Source organism: Anguilla rostrata, chromosome 2 (assembly GCF_018555375.3).
Source record: "Anguilla rostrata isolate EN2019 chromosome 2, ASM1855537v3, whole genome shotgun sequence".
In the NCBI taxonomy this organism is placed as follows: domain Eukaryota; kingdom Metazoa; phylum Chordata; class Actinopteri; order Anguilliformes; family Anguillidae; genus Anguilla; species Anguilla rostrata.
In genome coordinates, this window is record NC_057934.1 from 71,651,595 (window position 1) to 71,679,207 (window position 27,613).

The 27,613-nt window shown below is 49.9% G+C and overlaps 1 protein-coding gene across 1 annotated transcript in view; it reads right to left on the reverse strand.

Moving 5' to 3' along the window:
* The window catches only part of slc39a11 (solute carrier family 39, member 11), a 98,155-nt gene that overhangs the window by 16,138 nt on the left and 54,404 nt on the right, over positions 1-27,613 (reverse strand). Inside the window, exon 6 of the mRNA XM_064323460.1 lies at positions 11,270-11,437. Coding sequence (XP_064179530.1) covers positions 11,270-11,437 — 168 coding nt within the window. The remainder of the gene's footprint in view (positions 1-11,269; positions 11,438-27,613) is intronic.

The window sequence follows — 27,613 nt, forward strand, 5'->3', positions numbered from 1 at the left end:
CTCCCCACCTCCATCCGCTTAATTGGCCCTTGAGACAAATCTGCACCGTGGTCACATGACTCAGCGCACCGCTCCATCAGCCAGCCCTCTGTGTCCCTGCGGCGGGACGCCACAGAGTACACTGTGCACCCGTCCCAAACCTGCCACAGTACTGTCCCCTGCAGAGGACACTGTGCACCCGTCCCAAACCCGCTTAATCAGACACCGCTGTGTGTCCCTGTCGACCCTGCAAACTGCGGTCATATCTGGACCCTCCGCTCCATAGCCAGGTAGGCTCACAACGCGAGGGCACGTTAGCCTCTTAGCGTTTGAGGACCTTGTCTAAACCCAGCTCAGCACTCACCCTTATGGCCTTGAGCAACGCACGCCAGACTAGCGCACGTTGAGCCCTCTTAGCCTTAGCGAACGCTCTTACCCAGAGCATGGAGCACGTCACGCTTAATAGCGTGTGTGGTACACGCTCTACCCAGCAATGGGCATATGCCTCTTAGCGTTTCAGGAGGCTCTACAAGCAAGGCACGTTAGCCTCTTAGCGTTTAGCGAACGCTCTTACCCAGAGCATAGAGCACGTTAGCCTCTTAGCGTTTAGCGAACGCTCTTACCCAGAGCATAGAGCACGTTAGCCTCTTAGCGTTTAGCGAACGCTCTTACCCAGAGCATAGAGCACAGAGGTTCTACATCTACATACAATCCATTTACACGGACGGTTATTTCACGGAAGCAATTCAGGGTAAGGGCATCGCTAAAGGGTGCAAAGAACTAAGCCCAGGTGGGAATCAAACCCGCAGCCGCTTTGGTAAGACGCACAGTCACCCAGTCACCGGGATTCCAAACCGCCACCACAACCAACATGAGCAGCAGTGACATACAGACCTGACTAACAACACTCTTAGACTTTGAGATCGAGCAAATGCGAAACGGAACAGAACAGCAAGTTAACGACACCGACCTACAGCCGCGACGCAATCGTGAAACGCACACAATGCGATGCGTGATACCGCAAAAGACACACATTTTGCACACCCTGCATTTATCCGGCTGGGTGTCTCACTGAAGGGTTCTGTTTGTCTAGGGGCCCAATCCTTTCCGCAAAGAGAGCAGTTATTTGTGTTTTTTGTTTCAGCGCAGCACCCGATTCTACGGCTCGGCGTCGACGCCTCTCTCGTGAACGGGAGAATTTCCGTAGAACGCAGAACCGCTCCCCTCTACGTCCCCGTCGATTCTCACGGTACCACACACACGGATTGATATTCACCCCGAGAGGACGTAAAACCACACACTGGAACACGCCCCCGCTAGTTTACATCACGGGTTATGAGCCACGCACCCAGACCGTTTTAAAATCAGCAACTGATTTAGACCCAGGACCCCAGGTGAGCTGAGCTCCCTGTGTAATCAGCTGCTTTAAGTTTTAATGTCTCTATTAAGTGCTGAGTACCAACAAAGACCAACAGACCATGCAGCTCTCTATATTCCTCTCCACACACACACACACTCTCACACACATACACACACGCGCTCACACACACACACACACACACTCACACACGCTCACACACACACACACACACACGCTCACACACGCACACACACACACACACACTCCACACACACACGCTCACACACACACCACACACACGCTCACACACACACTCACACACACACACATATACACACTCACACTCACACACACACGCTCACACACACACACACACTCACACGCACACACACCCACACGCTCACACACTCTCACACACACACTCTCACACACACACCCTCACACACGCACACACACCCACACGCTCACACACGCTCACACACACACACACACACACACACACACACACACACACAGGTGAAGCTGAAGGAGCTCAGTGTTTGTGGAGCTGAAGGGGTTTGACTGGGGAGGGTCTTAATGAGCAGATGCTAATGAAGCGCTGTCTGAAACGCGGACACAATCTGGCAGCGCAAGGGAAGCCAGGAAGGCCCTAATGACCAGAGGGAAAAACGAACCTGTCCGACACGTCGGCATGGAGACCAGGCCATTATCTATCACCAGGACAAAACAACTCAACAACATGATACATAAACCAGGGAGGGTGTGTGTGTCTGTGTGTGCGTGTGTGTGTGAGCGTGTGTGTGTCTGTGTGTGTGAGCGTGCGTGTGTGTATGTGTGTGAGCGTGTGTGTGTGATCATGTGTGTGAGTGTGTGTGAGTGAGTGTATGTGTGTACTTTGTTTCTCCCTACAATTGGCAATACGGTGATTATGTTACAGGCTTATGCTGTGCTGTAACTGTCAAAAAGGCACAGAAAGCTATTTTAAAAAGTCCTCACTTAACAGTGCCTGCATGTCACAGCGTGTGCGTGTTACAGTGTGTGCATGTTACAGCGTGTGCGTGTTACAGTGTGTGCGTGTTACAGCGTGTGCATGTTACAGTGCCTGCATGTTACAGTGTGTACGTGTTACAGCGTGTGTGCGTGTTACAGTGTGTGTGTGTTACAGTGTGTGCGTGTTACAGTTGTGTGTGTTACAGTGTGTGCGTGTTACAGTGTGTGCGTGTTACAGTGTGTGCGTGTTACAGTGTGTGTTAGTGTGTGCATGTTACAGCGTGTGTGTTACAGTGCCTGCATGTTACAGCATGTGCGTGTTACAGTGTGTGCGTGTTACAGTGTGTGCGTGTTACAGTGTGTGCGTGTTACAGTGTGTGCGTGTTACAGCGTGTGCGTGTTACAGTGTGTGCGTGTTACAGCGTGTGCGTGTTACAGTGTGTGTGTGTTACAGTGTGTGTGTGTTACAGTGTGTGCATGTTACAGCGTGTGTGTTACAGTGTGTGTGTGTTACAGTGTGTGTGTGTTACAGCGTGTGCGTGTTACAGCGTGTGCGTGTTACAGTGTGTGCGTGTTACAGTGTGTGCGTGTTACAGTGTGTGCATACTCTACAGTAGTGAGAGAGAGAGAGTCTGTGTGTGTGTTACAGCGTGTGCGTGTTACAGTGTGTGCGTGTTACAGTGTGTGCATACTCTACAGTAGTGAGAGAGAGAGTCTGTGTGCGTGCGCTTGTGCATACGACAGTTCAGAGTCGTTCTATACGAGTCACTAATGAATAAAGTTCAGTGCTTTATGAGTTCTCTTTTATGTGACTTTCAGAAAGTGCCATTTGGGTTTAACAGTATCAGAGGCAGAAAGGTACAACGAGTCGTTTGGGTTTGACAGTATCAGAGGCAGAAAGGTACAACGAGTCGTTTGGGTTTGACAGTATCAGAGGCAGAAAGGTACACCGAGTCGTTTGGGTTTGACAGTATCAGAGGCAGAAAGGTACAACGAGTCGTTTGGGTTTGACAGTATCAGAGGCAGAAAGGTACAACGAGTCGTTTGGGTTTAACAGTATCAGAGGCAGAAAGGTACAACGAGTCGTTTGGGTTTAACAGTATCAGAGGCAGAAAGGTACAACGAGTCGTTTGGGTTTGACAGTATCAGAGGCAGAAAGGTACGACGAGTCGTTTGGGTTTAACAGTATCAGAGGCAGAAAGGTACAACGAGTCGTTTGGGTTTAACAGTATCAGAGGCAGAAAGGTACACCGAGTCATTTGGGTTTGACAGTATCAGAGGCAGAAAGGTACGAGTCGTTTGGGTTTGACAGTATCAGAGGCAGAAAGGTACGAGTCGTTTGGGTTTTACAGTATCAGAGGCAGAAAGGTACAACGAGTCGTTTGGGTTTAACAGTATCAGAGGCAGAAAGGTACGACGAGTCGTTTGGGTTTGACAGTATCAGAGGCAGAAAGGTACACCGAGTCGTTTGGGTTTAACAGTATCAGAGGCAGAAAGGTACACCGAGTCGTTTGGGTTTGACAGTATCAGAGGCAGAAAGGTACACCGAGTCGTTTGGGTTTAACAGTATCAGAGGCAGAAAGGTACAACGAGTCATTTGGGTTTGACAGTATCAGAGGCAGAAAGGTACACCGAGTCGTGTGGGTTTGACAGTATCAGAGGCAGAAAGGTACAACGAGTCGTTTGGGTTTAACAGTATCAGAGGCAGAAAGGTACAACGAGTCATTTGGGTTTAACAGTATCAGAGGCAGAAAGGTACAACGAGTCGTTTGGGTTTGACAGTATCAGAGGCAGAAAGGTACACCGAGTCGTTTGGGTTTTACAGTATCAGAGGCAGAAAGGTACGAGTCGTTTGGGTTTAACAGTATCAGAGGCAGAAAGGTACAACGAGTCGTTTGGGTTTAACAGTATCAGAGGCAGAAAGGTACAACGAGTCATTTGGGTTTGACAGTATCAGAGGCAGAAAGGTACGAGTCGTTTGGGTTTAACAGTATCAGAGGCAGAAAGGTACGACGAGTCGTTTGGGTTTGACAGTATCAGAGGCAGAAAGGTACAACGAGTCGTTTGGGTTTGACAGTATCAGAGGCAGAAAGGTACAACGAGTCGTTTGGGTTTGACAGTATCAGAGGCAGAAAGGTACACCGAGTCGTTTGGGTTTGACACAGCGCCAGAGGCGAAGGCACAACGAGCGGTAATGAAAAGTCTGAAAGCATCCCTGATGGGACAGACCCTAAAATACCTGTAAAAGAACCCGTTTTAGGGGCTCCAGGAAAGTCACCCTGGCTGCATTTAAAAAATAAATGAATGAAAAAGAACGGCCAAACCTTTGTGCTGCTAAAGGGGAATTTAACACCGATATAATGAGCAGAGCACCATCTGGCTGGAGTTAGGCACGGAGCCACACGGTGACCTCACATCTCCTTACCGCACGCGCATCACACAGTGACCTCACACCTCCTTACCGCACGCGCATCACACGGTGACCTCACACCTCCTTACCGCACGCGCATCACACGGTGACCTCACACCTCCTTACCGCACGCGCATCACACGGTGACCTCACACCTCCTTACCGCACGCGCATCACACGGTGACCTCACACCTCCTTACCGCACGCGCATCACACGGTGACCTCACACCTCCTTACCGCACCCAGCCACACTGTGACCTCACACCTCCTTACCGCACCCAGCCACACTGTAACCTCACACCTCCTTACCGCACGCGCATCACACGGTGACCTCACACCTCTATACCGCACACGCATCACACGGTGACCTCACACCTCCTTACCGCACGCGCATCACACGGTGACCACACACCTCTTTACCGCACGCGCATCACACGGTGACCTCACACCTCTTTACCGCACGCGCATCACACGGTGACCTCACACCTCTTTACCGCACGCGCAGCACACGGTGACCTCACACCTCCTTACCGCACGCGCATCACACGGTGACCTCACACCTCTTTACCGCACGCGCAGCCACACGGTGACCTCACACCTCCTTACCGCACGCAGCCGCACGGTGACCTCACACCTCTTTACCGCACGCGCATCACACTGTGACCTCACACCTCCTTGCCGCACGGTGACCTCACACCTCCTTACCGCATGCGCATCAGTGACCTCACACCTCCTTACCGCACGCAGCCGCACGGTGACCTCACACCTCTTTACCGCACGCGCATCACACTGTGACCTCACACCTCCTTGCCGCACGGTGACCTCACACCTCCTTACCGCATGCGCATCACAGTGACCTCACACCTCCTTACCGCACGCAGCCGCACGGTGACCTCACACCTCTTTACCGCACGCGCATCACACTGTGACCTCACACCTCCTTGCCGCACGGTGACCTCACACCTCCTTACCGCACGCAGACGCACGGTGACCTCACACCTCCTTACCGCACGCGCAGCCACACGGTGACCTCACACCTCATTACCGCACGCGCATCACACGGTGACCTCACACCTCCTTACCGCACGCGCATCACACAGTGACCTCACACCTCCTTACAGCTACTCTCCTGACTGACTCACTCACCTGACTGCGTTACTCAACTGCATGACTCACTCACCTGACTGAGTTACTCAACTGAGTGACTGACTCACTTACCTGACTGTGTTACTCAACTGAGTGACTGACTCACCCACCTGACTGAGTTACTCAACTGAGTGACTGACTCACTTACCTGACTGTGTTACTCAACTGAGTGACTGACTCACCCACCTGACTGACTTACTCAACTGAGTGACTGACTCACTCACCTGACTGTGTTACTCAACTGAGTGACTGACTCACTCACCTGATTGAGCTACTCTCTTGAATGACTCACTCACCTGACTGAGTTACTCAACTGAGTGACTGACTCACCCACCTGACTGAGTTACTCAACTGAGTGACTGACTCACTTACCTGACTGAGTTACTCAACTGAGTGACTGACTCACTCACCTGATTGAGCTACTCTTTTGAATGACTCACTCACCTGACTGCGTTACTCAACTGAGTGACTCACTCACCTGACCGAGTTACTCAACTGAGTGCCTGACTCACTCGCCTGACTGAGTTACTCTCCTAAGTAACTCACTTACCAGACTCAGCTAATCTCACACAATTAAAAAGCCTTTTATGTACTAATTTGACCCAGTTGAAAGTGGCGTTGGAGGCCCAGCAGGGGGCAGTGTTTCCTCATTATGAGGTAAATCCACTGTGCCAGTGAAGGGATGGGGACGCTCCAGCATTCGCGATCCTCATGCCTGGTCCTGGAGATTCGCAGAGTCTGCTGGCTTCGGTTTTTCACCAGAAGATCAGCAACCGCTTCAGACCCAAGGATGCGGGTGACCTGAGGCAGCTCTGTAATCAAATGATTTAACGCACCACCTGCTGTGCTACTCAAGTGCTGAGTAATAACAACATCCAGCAGACCCCGTGGATCTCCAGGATTGAGGACCAGCACAATAAATAAGCAATCCCGTGGCTTACTGAAGGTCTACGGTGGACCTTCCCCAAGTCTCTGTCCTTCCCTGAACATCTGATTTGGAGACACAGGGCCAAAGCACTCAGCTTCAACACTGCTGACTTCTCTACTTCACTACTCTTAGATGCATCGCTTCTGCTGAACGCAACTCTACTGATAAGTGCATGCTCGGATTAAGAGTGAAGAGAGGACTCAATTTAAACCAAACAGCCTTCCTGCAGCACCGGCCACCCCGGGCTGCAGCGGGAGGAAGAGGCCCGGCTCCCGTTCCCGCTGGAGCCATTTCATGCATCGCATAACCGCTACATAAAAGCTCCATCTCCTCCATTTAGGAACGGACCATTTGAGAACGATGATGAAGGAGAGCGTGTGGCCACGGTAACTGTGATCATTATGAGAAGGGAGAACTGCGGCATTACAATGACGATTATCATCATAGGAACGCTGCTGCTGCTACTGCCGATGATGCTGAGTATGATGATGATGATGATGACGATGACGATGCTCTGCGAGCCACTTCGGCTGAAAGCCGGTCTGAATGCATAAATTGTAAATTGCTATGGCGATGTTGATGTGATAGTATTGATTACGCTGATGATGTTGTTGAAGAATATGATGATGGCGGTCATGACAAAGATTATTAAACTAATAGGAGTCGACATCAGAAAATTACCTGCTCTTCCTGCCTTGTCTGTGTGTGTGTGTGTGTGTGTGTGTGTGTGTGTGAGACAGAGTGTGTGTAGTGGGTTACCGGTTTCCACGGTGACCTTTCCGCTAATAGACCATCAGCCAGTGCAGGCCCGCACCGCGACCCGCCATAATTCACAGTGGTGCAGCTAAAGAAACTGCCATCCTCCCCCCCCTCCCCCCTCCTCCCTCAAGAGCCTGGCGTCCAAAAACACACAGCCACTTAAACCGCCACTCCACCCCCCCCCCCCCCCCAAAAAAGAGCCTGGCGTCCTAAACCACAGAGCCGTCATTCCAGAACCTTCTACTGTTCCTCCAACCCTCAGAGGCATCGCCGTGCGGACCCAGCCCAAACTGGCAAGGGCAGCATTGAAAGATCAAAGCAGTCTGAATACACACACAGCCCCCCTGACCCCGGCTCCCTGGGTTTGAACTGGCGTGATGTTGTACAGGTCAAACGTGCGCCAGTGAAGCACAGTGGGTAAGGAACAGGACTCGTAACCGAAAGGTCATGGGTTCGATTCCTGGGTAGGGCACTGCCACTGTACCCTTGAGCAAGATACCTAACCTGCATTGCTTCAGTATGTATCCAGCTGTATAAATGTAAAATGCTATGTAAAAGTTGTGTGAGTTGCTCTGGAAAAGAGTGTCTGCTAAATGCCTGTAATGCAATGTAATGTAATGTAATGTTGAGTTGGCTTGTCTCACCACCTCCTACAGGAAACCCCACCAACACAGTGTTGTGATTCATCAGAGGCAAACTGTGACTTGTACTGAGCTGGACTAGCGCACGCTGCTATGGCCTAAGAGTCCAGCTGACGCAGCAGCGCCACCCACTGGAATGAGCCGAGGTCTACACGCCTTCTTCAGATTCTTTTACGAGCCCCAAAATGTCCTCTGAGCAGATGGAGGATTGGGGTGCAGTCGATTCACGTCTCTGAGCGCCCCACATCTACCGAAACAAACGAACCAGGGGAAATGGCCAATCCCCAGGCGACGCTATCAGCTAGCTGATGCTAAATGGCCCACGAACAAACGAATAATCATTCATTTGAACTGAGGCGTGGGGCTTCACTCAGCCCCGAACTCACAACTATCTGTTAATGAATCCCACATACGGGATAACAAACCACCCCACTTGAACACCGTATCAGCCAATCATAAGCCCATAAAGTGCCCGGGCCTTCTCTCCGGTAAAACCTGACCTCTGACGTAAACAGCCGGACAGCCGGTGGGGAAAGCAGGATGCTTTAACGTTATCTGGCTGTTTGGCGGAAGATAAACACGCGAGTGCAGAGCGATGACGCTTTTTTATTGGGACTCTCAGCTCCGCGCTCTCCCCCACCGCGCCTCCCCCCCCCCGCGCATGCCAGCCTATCGCAAAGCGGCTGGAGATCACGCCCGCGACCACAGCTCCACGCTGCCGTCTCCACAGTCTCTGCCCTTAAATCCCACACTGATGTCAGGAAATAACACAAAACGAGAGGCACAGAAGATCTGTCATACAGAGCAAAGGATGACAGCTAAATTGGCCCCTGGTGTGAAATGTAATTCGGTAAGACTTAAGAAGCTTTTCCAGGCTTAGCAAACGAAGACTCAAAGTAGGCTAGAACATTCATGTGATCAGAATGTTAACAGAACGTTCTAATGCTGATGTCACAATCACTGCCGGTGAATGACAGCAACGTCCTAGAACGTTCTAGAGTTCTAGAACACTGACTTAGAATTTTGAAAAGAAAAGAAAAGAAAAAAAAAAAACCTACGCTTCAAAGGATTAAATTTTGAACAACAATTGATTTTTTTCAGGTCAAGTTCTCTCAGCAGAATAAGGGGGGGGGGCATGAGAGGGACAGATCTAAAGGTAACCGTCACACTGACATATACACACCGATACACGGAGAGACTGCTAATGTGTGGAGCAGGTTGCCAGGTCTCACACGAGAGGCAGACACCGTTGGGGTATCCAGTCCTGATGCGGAGTTGGACACAATCCAGTCCAGGGATGCACATCAAGGATCGTCTTCTTTCGAGACTTCATGCCAGCCTCTGATCATGATTGCTTAATTAGTCTAGTCACTTATTTGATTTGGCATCACTGGTGTAGTCAAACTACAGGTGCATCCAGGATGAAGGTGGTTTTCTCCATTTCCTTCAGGTGCACCAGGACTGCCTACATGTGACGTTAGTGTAACTGCGCTTTACAGACACAGACCTGCCAACCTTGGGAAAATATTTAGAGTACCACAATAGTCAGTGTAACGCTTAGTTCACATGCTTTCGCACCACTTCGCTTTGCACACTCTCTCTGCAAGAGACACAGACACACACACACACACATAAGCCTTACTTCATAATTCTAGTTTTGACTGTAGAAGTGATCAGACAAAATTGTATAATTTGACTTGATTCTAAAATATCACTTGCACTGTACTGGGCTATATTATTATATACTTGCAAGTCAAAAGTTTGAGTACACCTGCTTAAAACCATTTTTTTCATGATTAATATTTCATTATATGATATGTGTGCTTATACAAACATAAGTACATAAGCATACGTGAATTGCATTCAATTATTTAATAAAAATTGAAATAATTTATTTTGTATATTGTAACTTATGTTTTCATTTTCAAGTACTTACAGAAACTTATGTTGTAATGTAACAACAGAGTGTGCGCGATTCAAAGTTATAACAGGGAGTCTCCGCGGCGTTCGAGTTACTGCAGCTAAATTACTCCATCAGTTATTCACACCGTAGCCGTCTCGTAACGAGGCTAAATCGTATGCGAGCTACTATTACGGCTGACTATATACACAAATGTGTATATATATAGGATGAACCCCTTGAAATGCATCATCACGTCAAGTTACCGAACATGTTTTAACGTTTTATATGTTAACATTACGGTCACATTTTTTGTGCTTTATTATTACTCCCCACTTTCCATTTTACCTCAGCAATGCAGCGTTACGCCTCGGTGGATAATAAAGTACCGCTGCGTATCAGTGGATGTTGAGTGGGTCGGGGAGGGGTTACAGAACCACAAGCACAAGGTCGTAGCATCTGGTTCAATACGAGGGATGTAGTCTAAATACCGAATAAATGTACGGTATTGCTTTGTACTGATTGATTGTTTTCCGTAATTAAATTACAATAATAATATATATATTATTTAATTTTAATTTTTTTTTTGCGTAGTTTCAGCTGGCATTTCGTACCTGCGTATTTTGACCAAGAATTGCGTGGTTGGTACACAAAATGCGTGCAGGTTGGCAGGTCTGCAGACACGACCATTAGTATCACAGAGAGAGACAATGAGAGAGAAAGAGACAGAGAGATAGAGAGAGAGAGAGAAGGAGAGAGAGAGAGTGAGAGAGAGACACAGAGAGATTACTCAAGATTATTTATTTATTTATTTTATTTTATTATTATTTATTTATTTTTTCTTTAAATGCTTGCGCCGATTGAACATTAATATTGTTATTGTTCTGTTTTTTTATTTATTTATCTATTCTTTTATTTTTTTTATTTTTTTGAATGTTCATTATTAGTATTCCACTGTAAATATGTATTTTGCATTGATTTATGATGCTTTGGTAATATGTACATATGTATTTCCTGCCAATAAAGCAATTTGAATTTTTTGACAGAGAGAGAAGGAGAGAGAGAGAGAGAGAGAGAGACACAGAGAGAGAGAGAGAAACTAAAAGAGCAGAAACATTAAAAATGAGTGGAGGAGCAGTCTCCCGGTCTCTCTCACCGGGGATGTTGTGGATGGTAATGGCCAGGATGAGCAGTACGATGCGTCTCCAGCTGCTTCCGGTTCGCCCCGCCCCTTCCTGGGGACCGCGAGCCCCGCCCTGCTCCTCGACAGGGCCGGAGGGAGGACCCCTCCTCCTCTGGTACACCTCCCCGTTTTCAATCTTATCTGAAAATCACAACAAAAAAAAGAAAGGTGTACACCATCGCCTCACAGTCCGGAGGCAGAATTCAGCTTCCCTCCAATCTGGCAACCCTGAATCCATCACTGTGTTAATTAACCTCATGGTGGCAGGAGACAAGGACCGGTCCTAAAAAAAACGTCTGAACAATTCTTGTGTTAATAATTTTTTTTTGTATCGTAAAGGTCAGTTCAGATAAAAAAACGCTCTCACAAAACAACGAGAATGGCAAGTTTTAATGAAAAAAAAAAAAAACCTTGCAAAGTAAAGAGTAAAAACTGTTCTGTCCTTAGCAAAAGGACAACCTAAATGACTGTTTCCATAACAACAGGTTATAAGGCAGTTCACCAGGTATTTGAGTGGGCAATTACTCATTTGAAGTCAATCGCTTAGCCTTAAAAGAAAAAAAAACGTAACATTTGGATTTTATAACAGGAATATGCTCCAAGACAGTTTACGTGAATTTTATTTTATTTTTTTTACTTTTTAAAAGCGAGTGGACACAGTGCCCCCCTATATTCAGATGGGGGGGGGGGGGGGGTGAGGGAGAGCAGAGAGGGTTAGAGAGGGAGAGAGAGAGAGAGAGAGAGAGAATCTCATCACAGAAAGTACCAAGCGCAGGAACGATCTCATTCACTGTATCACTTAAGAGTTGGAGGGATTTTGATTGATCTCCAAGGTAATCTGTCTCCATGCCGACAGCTGCCCACCTCCACTCATCTCTAAACGCTGTCTGTTCCCACAGACGAAAGGTGAAAGGAAACAGCCACTCTCAGCATCAGTTACCCAAAGTCCCACACATCACCCAGCAGTACACAGGTTCAATACCCACTGCTCTAACCGGCTTCACAGAGTCTATACCTACCACTCTATACCCACTGCACTAACCAGCTTCAGTGAGTCTACACCCACTGCTCTAACCAGCTTCAGAGAGTCTATACCCACTGCTCCAACCAGCTTCAGTGAGTCTATACCCACTGCACTAACCAGCTTCAGTGAGTCTACACCCACTGCTCTAACCAGCTTCTGTGAGTCTACACCCACTGCTCTATACCCACTGCTCTAACCAGCTTCAGAGAGTCTATACCTACCACTCTATACTCACTGCACTAACCAGCTTCAGTGAGTCTATACCCACTGCTCTAACCGGCTTCTGAGTCTATACCCTCTCTATACCCACTGCTCTAACCAGCTTCAGTGAGCCTATACCCACCGCTCTATACCCACTGCTCTAACCGGCTTCTGAGAGTCTATACCCACTGCTCTATACCCACTGCTCTAACCAGCTTCAGTGAGTCTATACCCACTGCTCTAACCAGCTTCAGTGAGTCTATACCCACTGCTCTAACCAGCTTCAGTGAGTCTATACCCACTGCTCTAACCAGCTTCAGTGAGTCTATACCCACTGCTCTAACCAGCTTCAGTGAGTCTATACCCACCACTCTATACCCACTGCTCTAACCGGCTTCTGAGAGTCTATACCCACTGCTCTATACCCACTGCTCTATCCAGCTTCAGTGAGTCTATACCCACTGCTCTATTCAGCTTCAGTGAGTCTATACCCACTGCTCTGACCATGAGGAATTCTGATTTGAATGGGAGATTTTTTTTTTTTTTACCCAAGGCTTGTCACCATTTCTGCTCATAAACAAAAATGTGCAAATAACCGGAAGGCCTAGGTGGCTCAGAAAATATTCTGTTGAAAATACTGATGTGACAACAAGTCCATCCTGTGAAAACAAAAATTATGCGTGACACAAGGTCTGTTGCACACTGTCTTCTTTTGTGTGTTTATGAATTGCATGTTTGAAATTTGTTTTTCGAAGTTGCCTTGCTGGATTTAATAACTGAAACTTCTGTGCACAGTTTCATTTTCCTTTACAGCTGACAAAAATGTGTGTGTGTGTGTGTGTGTGTGTGTATGAGTATATGTGTGCACGTGCGTGCATGTAAGTGTGTATATGAGTGTGCGTGTGTGTGTGTGTGTGCGTGCGTGCGTGCGTGTGTGTGTGTGCGCGCGCGCTTGAGGATATGTCAGGTCATTGGGGTTTATGAGGACTTGAAGGTGAGGCACACAGGCACGTACTGCAGTTCTGGCTACTCAACCCAAAGCCTGCTGAACCTGGAGCTCTCACTTTGCTCTGCGCGAGGGGGGCACGTTCAGAGTGACCCCCTGTGAAAATGTCAGCTCTCAGGCCAAACTCAACGTGCCGATTCCACCAACCTCTCATGTCCAATTAGCCAGCTGGAACACACAGTACTCAAAAAGCACACTGTCAGAGCCGGGGGGGGACGGGGGAACATTCGCCTAAAAAAAAAAATCCAATTTCTATCGCTGGCTATAAACAACATGACAAAAAAACTAGAGCTATGTGGAAAAAGTTGTGTACGCCGCTCTGGATAAGAGCGTCTGCTAAATGCCTGTAATGTAATGTAACGCAGAGCCCCAAAGGCATGCGTTCCCATGAGTTTTAAATACCACAACCAAAGCTAATCTAGCATGGGGGCAATATACGGTAAACAAACCGGTTTAACACAGCAGGCTGCCAGAGCCAGCATCATCTTTTAAATCACGTCTCAAAACGTACAACTTAGGGCACAGCGGTGCTTTCCTAAGCACCTAAACTCCTCGTTCTTATATTTTACAGCGTCTGCTTTCCCAAAATGTTCTGTATATGCTTGAAAAGGAATATGCAATTAAAGCATAAGCCCAAAGCTTATTCTGTCATAAATGCATTCTCTCTTTTTCCCCTCTTCCCCCGTAGACTCTAGTCAGATGGACACTGACTGCCCGTTGTCCAGTTTCACTCAAGCAAACTCAACCTTTCTAAGTGAAGTCCAGGGGTCAGAAAGTAAAACTCCTGCCATGAGTTTCTCCCACCCATGAACTCAGCCAGCTGAGTTTCACCAATTAGTACTACTTCCTGCCTGAAAAGATGTGCTATTTAACAAATCCAGGTGATTGCAACAAAATCCCAGGGAGGATTTTAACTTTCTGAACCTGGATTTTTCACCACTGATGTCACTCTCACCTGGATCAGCCCCCCTCCCCTGAAAAACAGCCATCACTTCACTGCACACTTGGACCCATCTCTAGCCATCCCTTCAGAGAGAGTAGCTGCACCAACCTCCAGGCCCACTGGCTCACTGATGAGCTCTTTGAGCCCTTCCTGTCTGGATTCCACTCCTCTCGCCACAGCGACTGCACAAATCAGGATAGGAGGTGATCCTCGTAACATTAAGATCCTGCTTCTCCTGAATCTCCATCCTAATTTTGACACGGTCATCCCTAACATCTTGCAGTCACGTCTCAAATCCAGCTTTGGGATCCCAGGCACTGTGTTAGCTTGGTTCAGATCCAACCTCACAGTCACCATTACATCACCACTGGAAATAAGAAATTCCACAAGGTGTTCCTCAGGGATCAGTCCTTGGCCCCCTTTTATTTATTATTTACATGTATCAGTGTGACATTATTTACATGCTCCCTTCTTGGTCCACTTTTTCTGCTTGTGATAGATGCTGGATTACAACCTTCCGACCGGGAAAGATACACTGAAACAGCCTGTCAAGTCGGAATTACAAAAAGAAAAGTAAGGTCAGAAAGTAAGGTATCATTTCACAGCTCTGATTTGCTGAGGAGGAAATTGACATCATTCAAAATGGCTGAAATGTCGGTTTAACACCACGAATGCTATAAATGCTTGAATCCTAAATAGGTTTTTATATCTATTTCACCATTCCCGAACAACAGCGCATGCTACAAAGTAGCTCTGAAGCTTCTGTTGCTCAGAAAACATCAGAGCGAGCGAGAGCTCCTTGCCAGCCGGCATGTTACAAACGGTTGCTATGAGGTAGCCACGGGAACGGTCCGAGCTCACAACTCTGAACTCCCGAGGCACACGCTCGCGAGGAAGGCAGCAAAAAGAACTGAAAGGACTGTACGAGCCGACAACCCAAGCCTGCATTATACATGCATCTCCTGCGAGACACGAACAACCCAACCACGCATCACAAACGCACCTCTGGTCAGGCACAACCAAACAAAGCCCTGCAATACACACGCGTCTAAAAACACAGCCACCAGATCGCCCATGCCGGGACAGCGCGGTAGGGGTTAGTGGACACATGCCGGGATAACGTCAGAAGCAACAGTGTCTGTGATCGAGGAGGAGGAGAGAGGGAGGAGGAGGGAAGGCAGACAGACGGAGGGAGGGAAAAATGAAAGGTTGCAGAGAGACAGGGACCAATAATATTGGCAAAGCTGTCCTTGTGATGATAAAATATAGACAGAGAGAGAAAGGCAGGGAGAGAGAGACTTATTTGTGATGCTTTCCCCCCCCTTTATTTATATTTCCTCGAATGTACAAGGACAGCACGGATGCTTGGTTAACGACCTGACAAGTCAAGGGTTTGGCCTTCTATTCCCTGATAAAGAGTTGAGAGTGCAGACAACTATTTCAGTAATGCCCTTACAAAACACAGCCTTACAGCAACATCTACAACCACACTGGTACGACCAGTTTCAGAGAGTCTATACCCACTTCTCTAACCAGCTTCAGTGAGTCTATACCCACTGCTCTAACAAGCATCAGTGAGTCTATACCCACCACTCTATACCCACTGCTCTAACCAGCTTCAGTGAGTCTATACCCACTATTATTCTATTACAATAATAATAACAATAAGAACATAATAATAAAAATAATAATAATAATAATAATAATAATAATAATAATTATTATTATTATTATTATTATTATTTATAACAATAATAGTACAGTGGGTAGCACTGTCGCCTCACAGCAAGAAGGTAGTGGGTTTGAATCTCAGCTTGGGGCCTTCCTGTGTGGAGTTTGCATGTTCTCCTCGTGTCCGTGTGGGTTTCCTCCGGGTACTCCAGGTTCCTCCCACAGTCCAAAGGCATGCAGGTAGGTTAACTGGAGACTCTAAATTGCCCATAGGTATGAGTGTGTGAGTGAATGGTGTGCGTGCCCTGCGATAGATTTTCGGCCTGTCCAGGGTATTTCTGCCTCTCGCCCAATGCACGCTTGGATAGGCTCCAGCACCCCCCGCGACCCTGCTCAGGATAAGCGGGTATAGATAATGGATGGACCCTGCTCAGGATAAGCGGGTATAGAAAATGGATGGACCCTGCTCAGGATAAGCAGGTATAGATAATGGATAGATAGATGGATGTTGTAGATGGGCTGAGGGGCCTGCTGTTCTTTCTTCAGATGCTATATCAGACTAATTGCTGAATATCCCTCCCCCTTCCCCACCCCTGGTAGCTGGGGGGAGGATAATGTGCATCTGCCCCCCCCCCCCCCCCCCCCCCGTGTGTCAGTCCATCCCATAAGCCCTAGCGGCTGTGTGCCTTTCACTCTCAGATCTGTTAATTACGCCCCAGCAGTGAGGCACAAAACCCCCCCCCACAACCCCAGCGCGTCCCCCATGCTTTATACACACTTTTCAGCGTCCTGGACCTCACAGCTACAAAGCCGCTCCCCCCCCCTTCCTTGCTTCGGTCAATCCAATGGACCCACAGTGTTACAGGTGGCTCTCTCGCGGTCACCATGGCAACCACCCGCCCCCTCCCTCACCGCACCACCACCACCACCACGTCCTGCCCCTCTCAGTGTTCTTAATTTACAGTCCAATTAACACCCACGGTGAAAAAGCTCACAGAAGCAAGGCCGCAGGACACTGACCCAATCTGTTATCGCCAAAATCCACTAATGGTCAGAAGTAATGGCTTTAAAACTGAGCCAACATCCACTAACGGTTAGAAGTAATGACTTTAAAACTGAGCCAACATCTACTAACGGTTAGAAGTAATGGCTTTAAAACTGAGCCAACTGCTTTTACAACGCACCAAATAAAATACTGTGGCAGAGGCTAAATAGTCTCGCCACTTGACTCCAGTGGATCTGAACCTGTTGAGAGCCGGCGTGCCGTTAGCCTGTAGCTAGTCATATCTGGTCTGGACACACTGATTGGCACACCCTGAGACCTAGTGACAAACTGCATTCATTTAGCAGACACTCTAATACAGAGTCAATTTCAGAGCAAGAGAACAAAAGTGTGTTCAGTTACATGAGTAACAGCACCAGAACCAGGCTAACAACCCAGTGAGTGAGTGAGTGAGAGAGTGGGTGGGTGAGTGAGTGAGAGAGTGGGTGGGTGAGTGAGTGAGCGAGAGAAAGGGTGGGTGAGAGAGTGAGCGAGAGAAAGAGTGAGTGAGTGAGTGAGCAAGAGAAAGAGTGAGTGAGTGAATGAGTGAGAGAGTGGGTAGGTGAGCGAGTGAGCGAGAGAAAGAGTAAGGGAATGAGTGAGAGAGTGGGTGGGTGAGAGAGTGAGCAAAAGAAGAGTGAGTGAATGAGTGAGTGTGAATGAGAGAGTGGGCGGGTGAGTCGGTGAGTGAGTGAGTGAGAGAGTGGGTGGGTGAGTGAGTGAGTGAGTGAGAGAAAGGGTGGGTGAGAGAGTGAGGGAGAGAAGGAGTGAATGAATGAGTGAGAGAGTGAATGACAGAGTAGGCAGGTGAGTCGGTGGGTGGGTCGGTGAGAGAGTGACTGAGTGAAGGAGTGAGTAAGAGAGCGAGCGAGTGAGTGAGTGAAGGAGTGAGTAATAGAGCGAGCGAGTGAGTGAGTGAGTGAGTGAGTGAGTGAGCGAGTAAGTGAGCGAGTGAGTGAGTGAATGAGCGAGTGAGCGAGCGATTAAATATATAATATATATAAACCTATAAAAACACCACTAACTGAATTCTTTCCGTAAGACGGGAGGTGCCAGTAGTGGGCAGCGCAGGCCCCAGCCTTTGAGTTGAGTTTGAGCGGTCTGAGTGACACTCGCCTCGCGTAAAAGAAAGAACGTAGCGCCATACCACGCGCCCCGTCCCCCCGTCCACTCTGTCCCCCGCTACCGCTCCCCACGCGCCTCGTCCCCCCGTCCACTCTGTCCCCCGCTACCGCTCCCCACGCGCCTCGTCCACTCTGTCCCCCGCTAACGCTCCCCACGCGCCCCGTCCCCCGTCCACTCTGTCCCCGCTAACGCTCCCCACGCGCCCGTCCCCCGTCCACTGTCCCCGCTACCGCTCCCCACGCGCCACGTCCCCCGTCCACTCTGTCCCCGCTACCGCTCCCCACGCGCCTCGTCCCCCCGTCCACTCTGTCCCCGCTACCGCTCCCCACGCGCCTCGTCCCCCGTCCACTCTGTCCCCCGCTACCGCTCCCCACGCGCCTCGTCCACTCTGTCCCCCGCTAACGCTCCCCACGCGCCCCGTCCCCCCGTCCACTCTGTCCCCCGCTAACGCTCCCCACGCGCCCCGTCCCCCCGTCCACTCTGTCCCCCGCTACCGCTCCCCACGCGCCACGTCCCCCCGTCCACTCTGTCCCCCGCTACCGCTCCCCACGCGCCCGTCCCCCGTCCACTCTGTCCCCTGCTACCGCTCCCCACGCGCCTCGTCCACTCTGTCCCCCGCTACCGCTCCCCACGCGCCTCGTCCCCCCGTCCACTCTGTCCCCCGCTACCGCTCCCCACGCGCCTCGTCCACTCTGTCCCCCGCTACCGCTCCCCACGCGCCCGTCCACTCTGTCCCCTGCTACCGCTCCCCACGCGCCTCGTCCACTCTGTCCCCCCGTCCACTCTGTCCCCACGCGCCCCGTCCCCCCGTCCACTCTGTCCCCCGCTAACGCTCCCCACGCGCCTCGTCCCCCGTCCACTCTGTCCCCGCTACCGCTCCCCACGCGCCTCGTCCCCCCGTCCACTCTGTCCCCCGCTACCGCTCCCCATGCGCCCCGTCCCCCCGTCCACTCTGTCCCCGCTACCGCTCCCCACGCGCCTCGTCCCCCCGTCCACTCTGTCCCCGCTACCGCTCCCCACGCGCCTCGTCCACTCTGTCCCCGCTACCGCTCCCCACGCGCCCCGTCCACTCTGTCCCCTGCTACCGCTCCCCACGCGCCCCGTCCCCCCGTCCACTCTGTCCCCCGCTACCGCTCCCCACGCGCCCCGTCCACTCTGTCCCCTGCTACCGCTCCCACGCGCCCCGTCCCCCCGTCCACTCTGTCCCCACGCGCCCCGTCCCCCCGTCCACTCTGTCCCCCGCTAACGCTCCCACGCGCCTCGTCCCCCTGTCCACTCTGTCCCCGCTACCGCTCCCCACGCGCCCCGTCCCCCGTCCACTCTGTCCCCCGCTACCGCTCCCCATGCGCCCCGTCCCCCGTCCACTCTGTCCCCGCTACCGCTCCCCACGCGCCCCGTCCCCCCGTCCACTCTGTCCCCCGCTACCGCTCCCCACGCACCTCGTCCCCCCGTCCCCCCGTCCACTCTGTCCCCGCTACCGCTCCCCACGCGCCCCGTCCACTCTGTCCCCCGCTAACGCTCCCCACGCGCCTCGTCCCCCCGTCCACTCTGTCCCCCGCTACCGCTCCCCACGCGCCCCGTCCCCCCTCCACTCTGTCCCCGCTACCGCTCCCACGCGCCCCGTCCCCCCGTCCACTCTGTCCCCCGTCCACTCTGTCCCCGCTAACGCTCCCCACGCACCTCGTCCCCCCGTCCCCCCGTCCACTCTGTCCCCCGCTAACGCTCCCCACGCGCCTCGTCCCCCCGTCCACTCTGTCCCCCCGTCCACTCTGTCCCCCGCTAACGCTCCCCACAGCTAGTGCGCCTTCCCGCTACGTTGCCGTGACAATAGCACCATGGTAACGCACGCGAGAGTGGGAAGACGGAGAGGCCGAGGAGGCGGCGGATCAGCTAACGGTTCTTAGCCGCCAACGGGGTCTCTGTGACATCACCTCAACAGCATGGGCAATGCACAGCAGTCCTAACAAAGACACACATACACACACACACACACACACACACAAAGACACATACACACACACACACACACACAAAGACACACACACTCTCACACACATACACACTCACACACACACAAAGAAACATACACACACACACACAAACATACACACACACACACACACAAAGAAACATACACATACACACACACACACACACACAAAGACACACACACACTCACACACATACACACTCACACACACATATGCGCACACACACACACACCCACACACAAAGACAGACACACACGCACAAAGACACACACACTCTCACACACACACACATACACACTAACACACACACACACACAAAGTCACATGCATACAACCTTCCCAGCCATCAACCAATCAATCAACCAATCTATTCATGTATCCATCAATCCATCAATCTATCCATCCATCCATCCAGGGGGCAGAGGAGCAGATGAACCAGTACAGGAGAAAATGCAGTGATTATTTATTCATGTACTAGTTTATCTATCTTTGCATTTAGAAGATGACGAGATTCGGACCGTAAGAGCGAGAGTGAGAGAGCAGGCGGGGGTTCTAATGTTCCGAGATATAAAAGGATAAAGATATCACACGGCATGCAGCTAGCCTCACCCCCACACACCCACACCATTAGCACCAAAACACAAACAACCACCACACGCATGAAGGGTTCATACGCTCCACACACCACACAACCGCCACACTCACAAAGGATTCATACGCTTCACACAACCGCCACACTCACAAAGGATTCATACGCTTCACACAACCGCCACACTCACAAAGGATTCATACGCTTCACACAACTGCCACACTCACAAAGGATTCATACGCTTCACACAACCGCCACACTCACAAAGGATTCATACGCTTCACACAACTGCCACACTCACAAAGGATTCATACGCTTCACACAACTGCCACACTCACAAAGGATTCATACGCTTCACACAACGGCCACACTCACAAAGGATTCATACGCTTCACACATCACACAACCGCCACACTCACAAAGCATTCATACGCTTCACACATCACACAACCGCCACGCTCTCAAAGAATTCATACGCTTCACACAACCGCCACACTTACAAAGGATTCATACGCTTCACACATCACACAACCGCCACACTCACAAAGGATTCATACGCTTCACACAACCGCCACACTCACAAAGGATTCATACGCTTCACACAACCGCCACACTCACAAAGGATTCATACGCTTCGCACAGCCGCCACACTCACAAAGGATTCATACGCTTCACACATCACACAACCGCCACACTCACAAAGGATTCATACGCTTCACACATCACACAACCGCCACACTCACAAAGGATTCATACGCTTCACACAACCGCCACACTCACAAAGGATTCATACGCTTCACACATCGCACAACCGCCACACTCACAAAGCATTCATACGCTTCACACATCACACAACCGCCACACTCACAAAGGATTCATACGCTTCACACAACCGCCACACTCACAAAGGATTCATACGCTTCACACAACCGCCACACTCACAAAGGATTCATACGCTTCACACAACCGCCACACTCACAAAGGATTCATACGCTTCGCACAACCGCCACACTCACAAAGGATTCATACGCTTCACACATCACACAACCGCCACACTCACAAAGGATTCATACGCTTCACACAACCGCCACACTCACAAAGGATTCATACGCTTCACACAACCGCCACGCTCACGAAGGATTCATACGCTTCACACATCGCACAACCGCCACACTCACAAAGGATTCATACGCTTCACACATCGCACAACCGCCACACTCACAAAGGATTCATACGCTTCGCACAGCCGCCACACTCACAAAGGATTCATACGCTTCACACACCACACAACCGCCACACTCACAAAGCATTCATACGCTTCACACACCACACAACCGCCACACTCACAAAGGATTCATACGCTTCACACAACCGCCACACTCACAAAGGATTCATACGCTTCACACAACCGCCACACTCTCAAAGGATTCATACGCTTCACACACCACACAACCGCCACACTCACAAAGGATTCATACGCTTCACACAACCGCCACACTCTCAAAGGATTCATACGCTTCACACAACCGCCACACTCTCAAAGGATTCATACGCTTCACACAACCGCCACACTCACAAAGGATTCATACGCTTCACACAACCGCCACACTCTCAAAGGATTCATACGCTTCACACACCACACAACCGCCACACTCACAAAGGATTCATACGCTTCACACAACTGCCACACTCACAAAGGATTCATACGCTTCACACAACCACCACACTCACAAAGGATTCATACGTTTCACACATCACACATACCGTATTTATAGTCCATACATTCAATAAGGTGTGTGTGTGTGTGTGAACTTCTAATACTATCTATGTGGGAACCAAATGTCCTCACAAGGATAGAAAGATGTATCTGTATTTGTGGGGACCTTTTGCTGGTCCCCACAAGGTCAAGAGGCTGTTTTAGGGTCAGGACTTAGAGTTAGGGTTACAATTAGTTTAAGGTTAGGGTTAAGGTTAGGCAAGTAGTGGTGGGGTTAGGGTTAGGGTTAGAGGTTACGGAATGAATGTAGTCAATGGGAAGTCCCCATAAGGATAGTACTACGGGACTGTGTGTATATGTGCGTGTGTGAGAGTGTGTGTCTGAGAGTGTGAGTGTGTGTGTGTGTGTGTGTGTGTGTGTGTGCGCGCCCGTGTGTGTGAGTGTGTGTGTTCGAGTGTGTGTGTGTGTGTGTGTGTGTGCGCCCGTGTGTGTGTGTTCGAGTGTGTGGGTGAATGTGTGTGTGTGTGTGTGTGTGTAAGTGTGTAAGTGAGTGTGTGTTCGAGTGTGTGGGTGGATGTATGTATGCCTGTGTGTGTGTGTGCGCCCGTGTGTGTGAGTGTGTGTGTGTTCGAGTGTGTGGGTGAATGTGTGTATGTCTGTGTGTGTGTGCGCGCGCACTGTATCTGATGCAGATAATCACCTCTTTGGTTGAATCACCTGCAAAGACATAACCCCAAATTGCGTCTTGGCCGTAATAAATATATATTTTTTATGAGCTGCTGGAATTACAGCGATCTGTACGGGTCATTTTAACACCCTCCCCCCCACCCCCCAAGCATTTATTACACCGCTGAAGATGATCAGACCAGGTCAGGCAGCGGCCATGACCGTGAAGAACCCGCAGAACCCACACCGAGCTAACGGCTAACGGCTAATGATACAGCACACGCACACGCACACGCACTGTCTACCTCCATCACCTCGTGCAGGGGAGAACCCTAACCATTACCATGAATAACCTGTAGAACCCGCAGCCAGCTAACGGCTAACGATACAGCACACGCCCCGTCTACCTCCATCACCTCGTACAGGGGAGAACCCTAACCATTACCATGAATAACCTGTAGAACCCGCACCAAGCTAACGGCTAACGATACAGCACACGCACTGTCTACCTCCATCACCTCGTACAGGGGAGCACCTGCTGGATGTGTTCGTACGAGCCAAAGCCTATCACAGCAAAGACCGACACCTTCAACAGCTTTCCAGGTCATGTTCAGCCAATGCTGAATACTTTGTGGACCAGTGATCGCAAACTCCTGTCCTGGGCAGTTGGGTAATTATAAAGCAAAGTAGCTCATCCTAGCATTCTGGTAAATGCAGCCAATTTTGTCAAGCTGTGCTATTAGGAGGAGGAATATGACCGAAACACCAGGGCTAGCAACACAAGTCTTTCGAAAGGCACCACACCAAGTCAGGAGTGCGGCTTTACGGCTCATCCAAAAGACAGCTCCTCCTACAACACAGTGTCCTCATCACCGTGCTGAGGAACTGGACCCCTTCTTGGACCAGAGGGAAGAGCCTCATCCAAAAGCTCTTCCAATGGCTGTTTTCTATGGAGATCTCCCATCCAAATATTCAGCCTAGCCCTGCTTAGCTTCAGTACTAACCAAGCCCAGCCCTGCTTAGCTTCAGTACTAACCAAGCCCAGCCCTGCTTAGCTTCAGTACTAACCAAGCCCAGCCCTGCTTAGCTTCAGTGCTAACCAAGCCCAGCCCTGCTCAGCTTCAGTACTAACCAAGCCCAGCCCTGCTTAGCTTCAGTACTAACCAAGCCCAGCCCTGCTCAGCTTCAGTACTAACCAAGCCCAGCCCTGCTCAGTTTAGAGGATACAGGGTTGTAGGGGTGCTAGTTTTCACTCTTCAATTTGTCTCTGTTTGAACAGTACTTCCCACCTTGTTCCAGAGTTTAAACATGTTAACAGCGTTGAGCATGTCGTGTTTTTCAAGTGCAAACACGAATAAGTAAAAGAACTCCAATCAGGAAGAGCGAAAATGAGTCGCCTGAAGTCACTGCAGAAGCTGCCGCGTAACTATTCCCCCGCTTCCTCCCCCATATCTCACAGAGAACAGGGCCAGCTCTCCGCAATAACATCTCAGATTGCTTTCTCTGATAGGATCATTAAGCACATGTCTAGAGATATTCCTGTCAGGTTGAGGGGCTCGGGGCGGGGGGGCGTGTGGGGGGGGGGGGCAGTTAACTTTCATCACCTCCTCTCTCCCCCCGTTCCCGATTACGACAGTTGCCAGGTAACAGCAGACACCCTAACGCACGAGGCGTTAGATATGCAGTTCGCCGCTGAGGCGTTAGATGCGCTGTTCGCCGCTGAGGCGTTAGATGCGCTGTTCGCCGCTGAGGCGTTAGATACGCTGTTCGCCGATGAATCACGATGCGCTACCTACAAAAAGAGCACGCTAGAGAAATGTGCTGCGGGTTCGGTGCGGAGGGCGGGGCGGGGTGGGGGACGGGGGTGGGGGGGGAGCAGAGTCAGGGAAGAGCACTCTATCGGCAGACACATCAGGTGGGGGGTGTGGGGGAAGGGGGTGGATTTACACCCTCGTAGAAAGCGGGAGGCCCATCGTTACCCGCAGACTGGACGACGGGACTCTAAGGTGGCCAGAGCTGATAAGGGGTGTACCCCCCCCCCCAGATAAATTAAAATCCCCAGAGGAAATTAGATCCCTGTGTGAATGGGGCTTAAATCACAACACCCCCACCCCACACCTCCCTGGATGATTTACACAAGAGAATAAAAGAGACTGCTAGAGTTCTCATCTCTCCTACACTGTCCTGTGGAACAGGGGCTCCCCACATTCAGTCCTGGGGACCCCCAGTGTGTGCTGCAGGGTTGCTCCGCACCCATCAGTTATAGGGGTTGAAAACGTGTCTCTCTATAATACTAAAACTGATTAGCACAGCGCAGTTTGTGAGGGTGGATTTTAATAGGCTCCTCCTCCCAGCAAAAATCTATCGATCGAGTCAACAACCCTGAAGCAGAAAGCACAAACGCCATGGCCGACTCAGTCCGGAGTTTCATATTCAGGCAGAGACTACGTCAGAAACTCAGCACATCTGAAAGTTTACACTCTCAAACTGTCATCCTTCCAGGCCCATTAATTTTTAAAGGTACCAGAGAGAGGGGGAAAAGAAACCCCCCCCCCAAAACAGCAAAAACCATATCAGAGATTTCAGAGGCTGTGAATGATGCATGAAGGCTGCAGAGGGACCAAAACAAACTAAAGAAGAGGAAGAGAAACAGTTAGATCATTCACAGCCCGCGGTCAGGGTCCATGGTTCGAATCAACGGTTTGGGCCCATGATTTATGCTTAATTTCTGGGTTCGCTTTAATAAACGTCATGCACTTTAATAAATGTATGCAGTACTTAATAAATCTTAATAAATGTCATATTTGTTGCAACCTTTAAAAATATCCAGAGAGAGAAACCCTCTATTTCTCATTAAATCATTGACCATGTTTACATGCACATCAGTATTCCGATCATATTCAGAGAAGGCAAGTATTCCGGTTTTGATAGAGCCTATCGATTCCAAAAAACAAAACAGGTTAAGCCCTTATTACAACTAAGCACAATCTGAATAAGAGAGTTTGCACATTCCTCTAATAACAATCTACAAATGTAAAGAATGTAAATGCCTTATTTCATTTATAACTTATGGTCTGCACATGTACACATTTGCAAGGCGTCATGATGAATGTTGAGGTCAACCAGCTAGTTTACTGTGAAAATGCTACAGGAAGTCAAGAGGTCTGATTTCCGGACCCACAAGGAGACAGAAGCGATCATTTAAACTTGCAATACACGGATGGCCAGAAAACATCGAAACCCGGATTTGTTTAAGTCAGCGGCATACAAAATAAAAGATGCTGACTCCAGTCAAACTCAGGAGCAAATCAGACACAGGTGGAAGAATACGAAAAGCAATGCACTTAAGTAGGCTTGGCGACGTTAACTCAAGCCATTCATTTTAATGACGTATTAATTTTGATCGTTCAAGGTTGGATGGCAGACAGAAAATCTTGGACACAGATAATGCACTTATGGTCACCACCACAGCCCAAATAAGAAAATGCGATTAAACTTTAAATCGTTAATCATTAAAAGTAATCGCAGGACACATAAAGCCTTAAATCAGGGGTGCACAACAAGGGCCAATCAATTTCAGGATTTTGTGCGGACATTTGCCAACATTTATTTAATTGGCCCAATCATATCTTGATCTGACGTGTGTATAAGCAACAGCTACAGCCGCAGCATATCCTAGAGACTGTACTGTGCTCAAGCACAGGAGTGAAGCAGTGTAGTTTATAGAGCTGTAAGAAATGGTAGTCGGTTGGAACAAAAACCAGCACACAGATCGGCCCTCCAAGACCGGAGTTGTGCACCCTTGGCTTAAATACTGACAGTCTCAATTTAAAGGCAAGGAAACAAGATCCCAGCGGCTCATACCCTGGCTAATTTTAAACGCTTCACGCACACGGAAGAATTACTCGGACGCTGGAGGAGGTAAATGGAAAGCTAAGCTAACCACGTACGCGAGAATAAGATCAGATCAGCTAACCACGTACGCGAGGAAAAGATCAGATTAGCTAACCACTTACGCGAGGATAAGATCGGATCAGCTAACCACGTACGCAAGGATAAAATCGGATCAGTCACCCGTGTATGCGAGGATAAGATCGGATCAGCTAACCACGTGTGAGGTTAAGATCGGATCAGCTAACCACGTACGCGAGGATAAGATCGGATCAGCTAACCACGTACGCGAGGATAAGATCGGATCAGCTAACCACGTACGTGAGGATAAGATCGGATCAGCTAACGTACCGTAAGTCGGATCAGTAACACGTACGCGAGGATAAGATCGGATCAGCTAACCACGAGGGTAAGATCGGATCAGCACCCAGTACGCGAGGATAAGATCGGA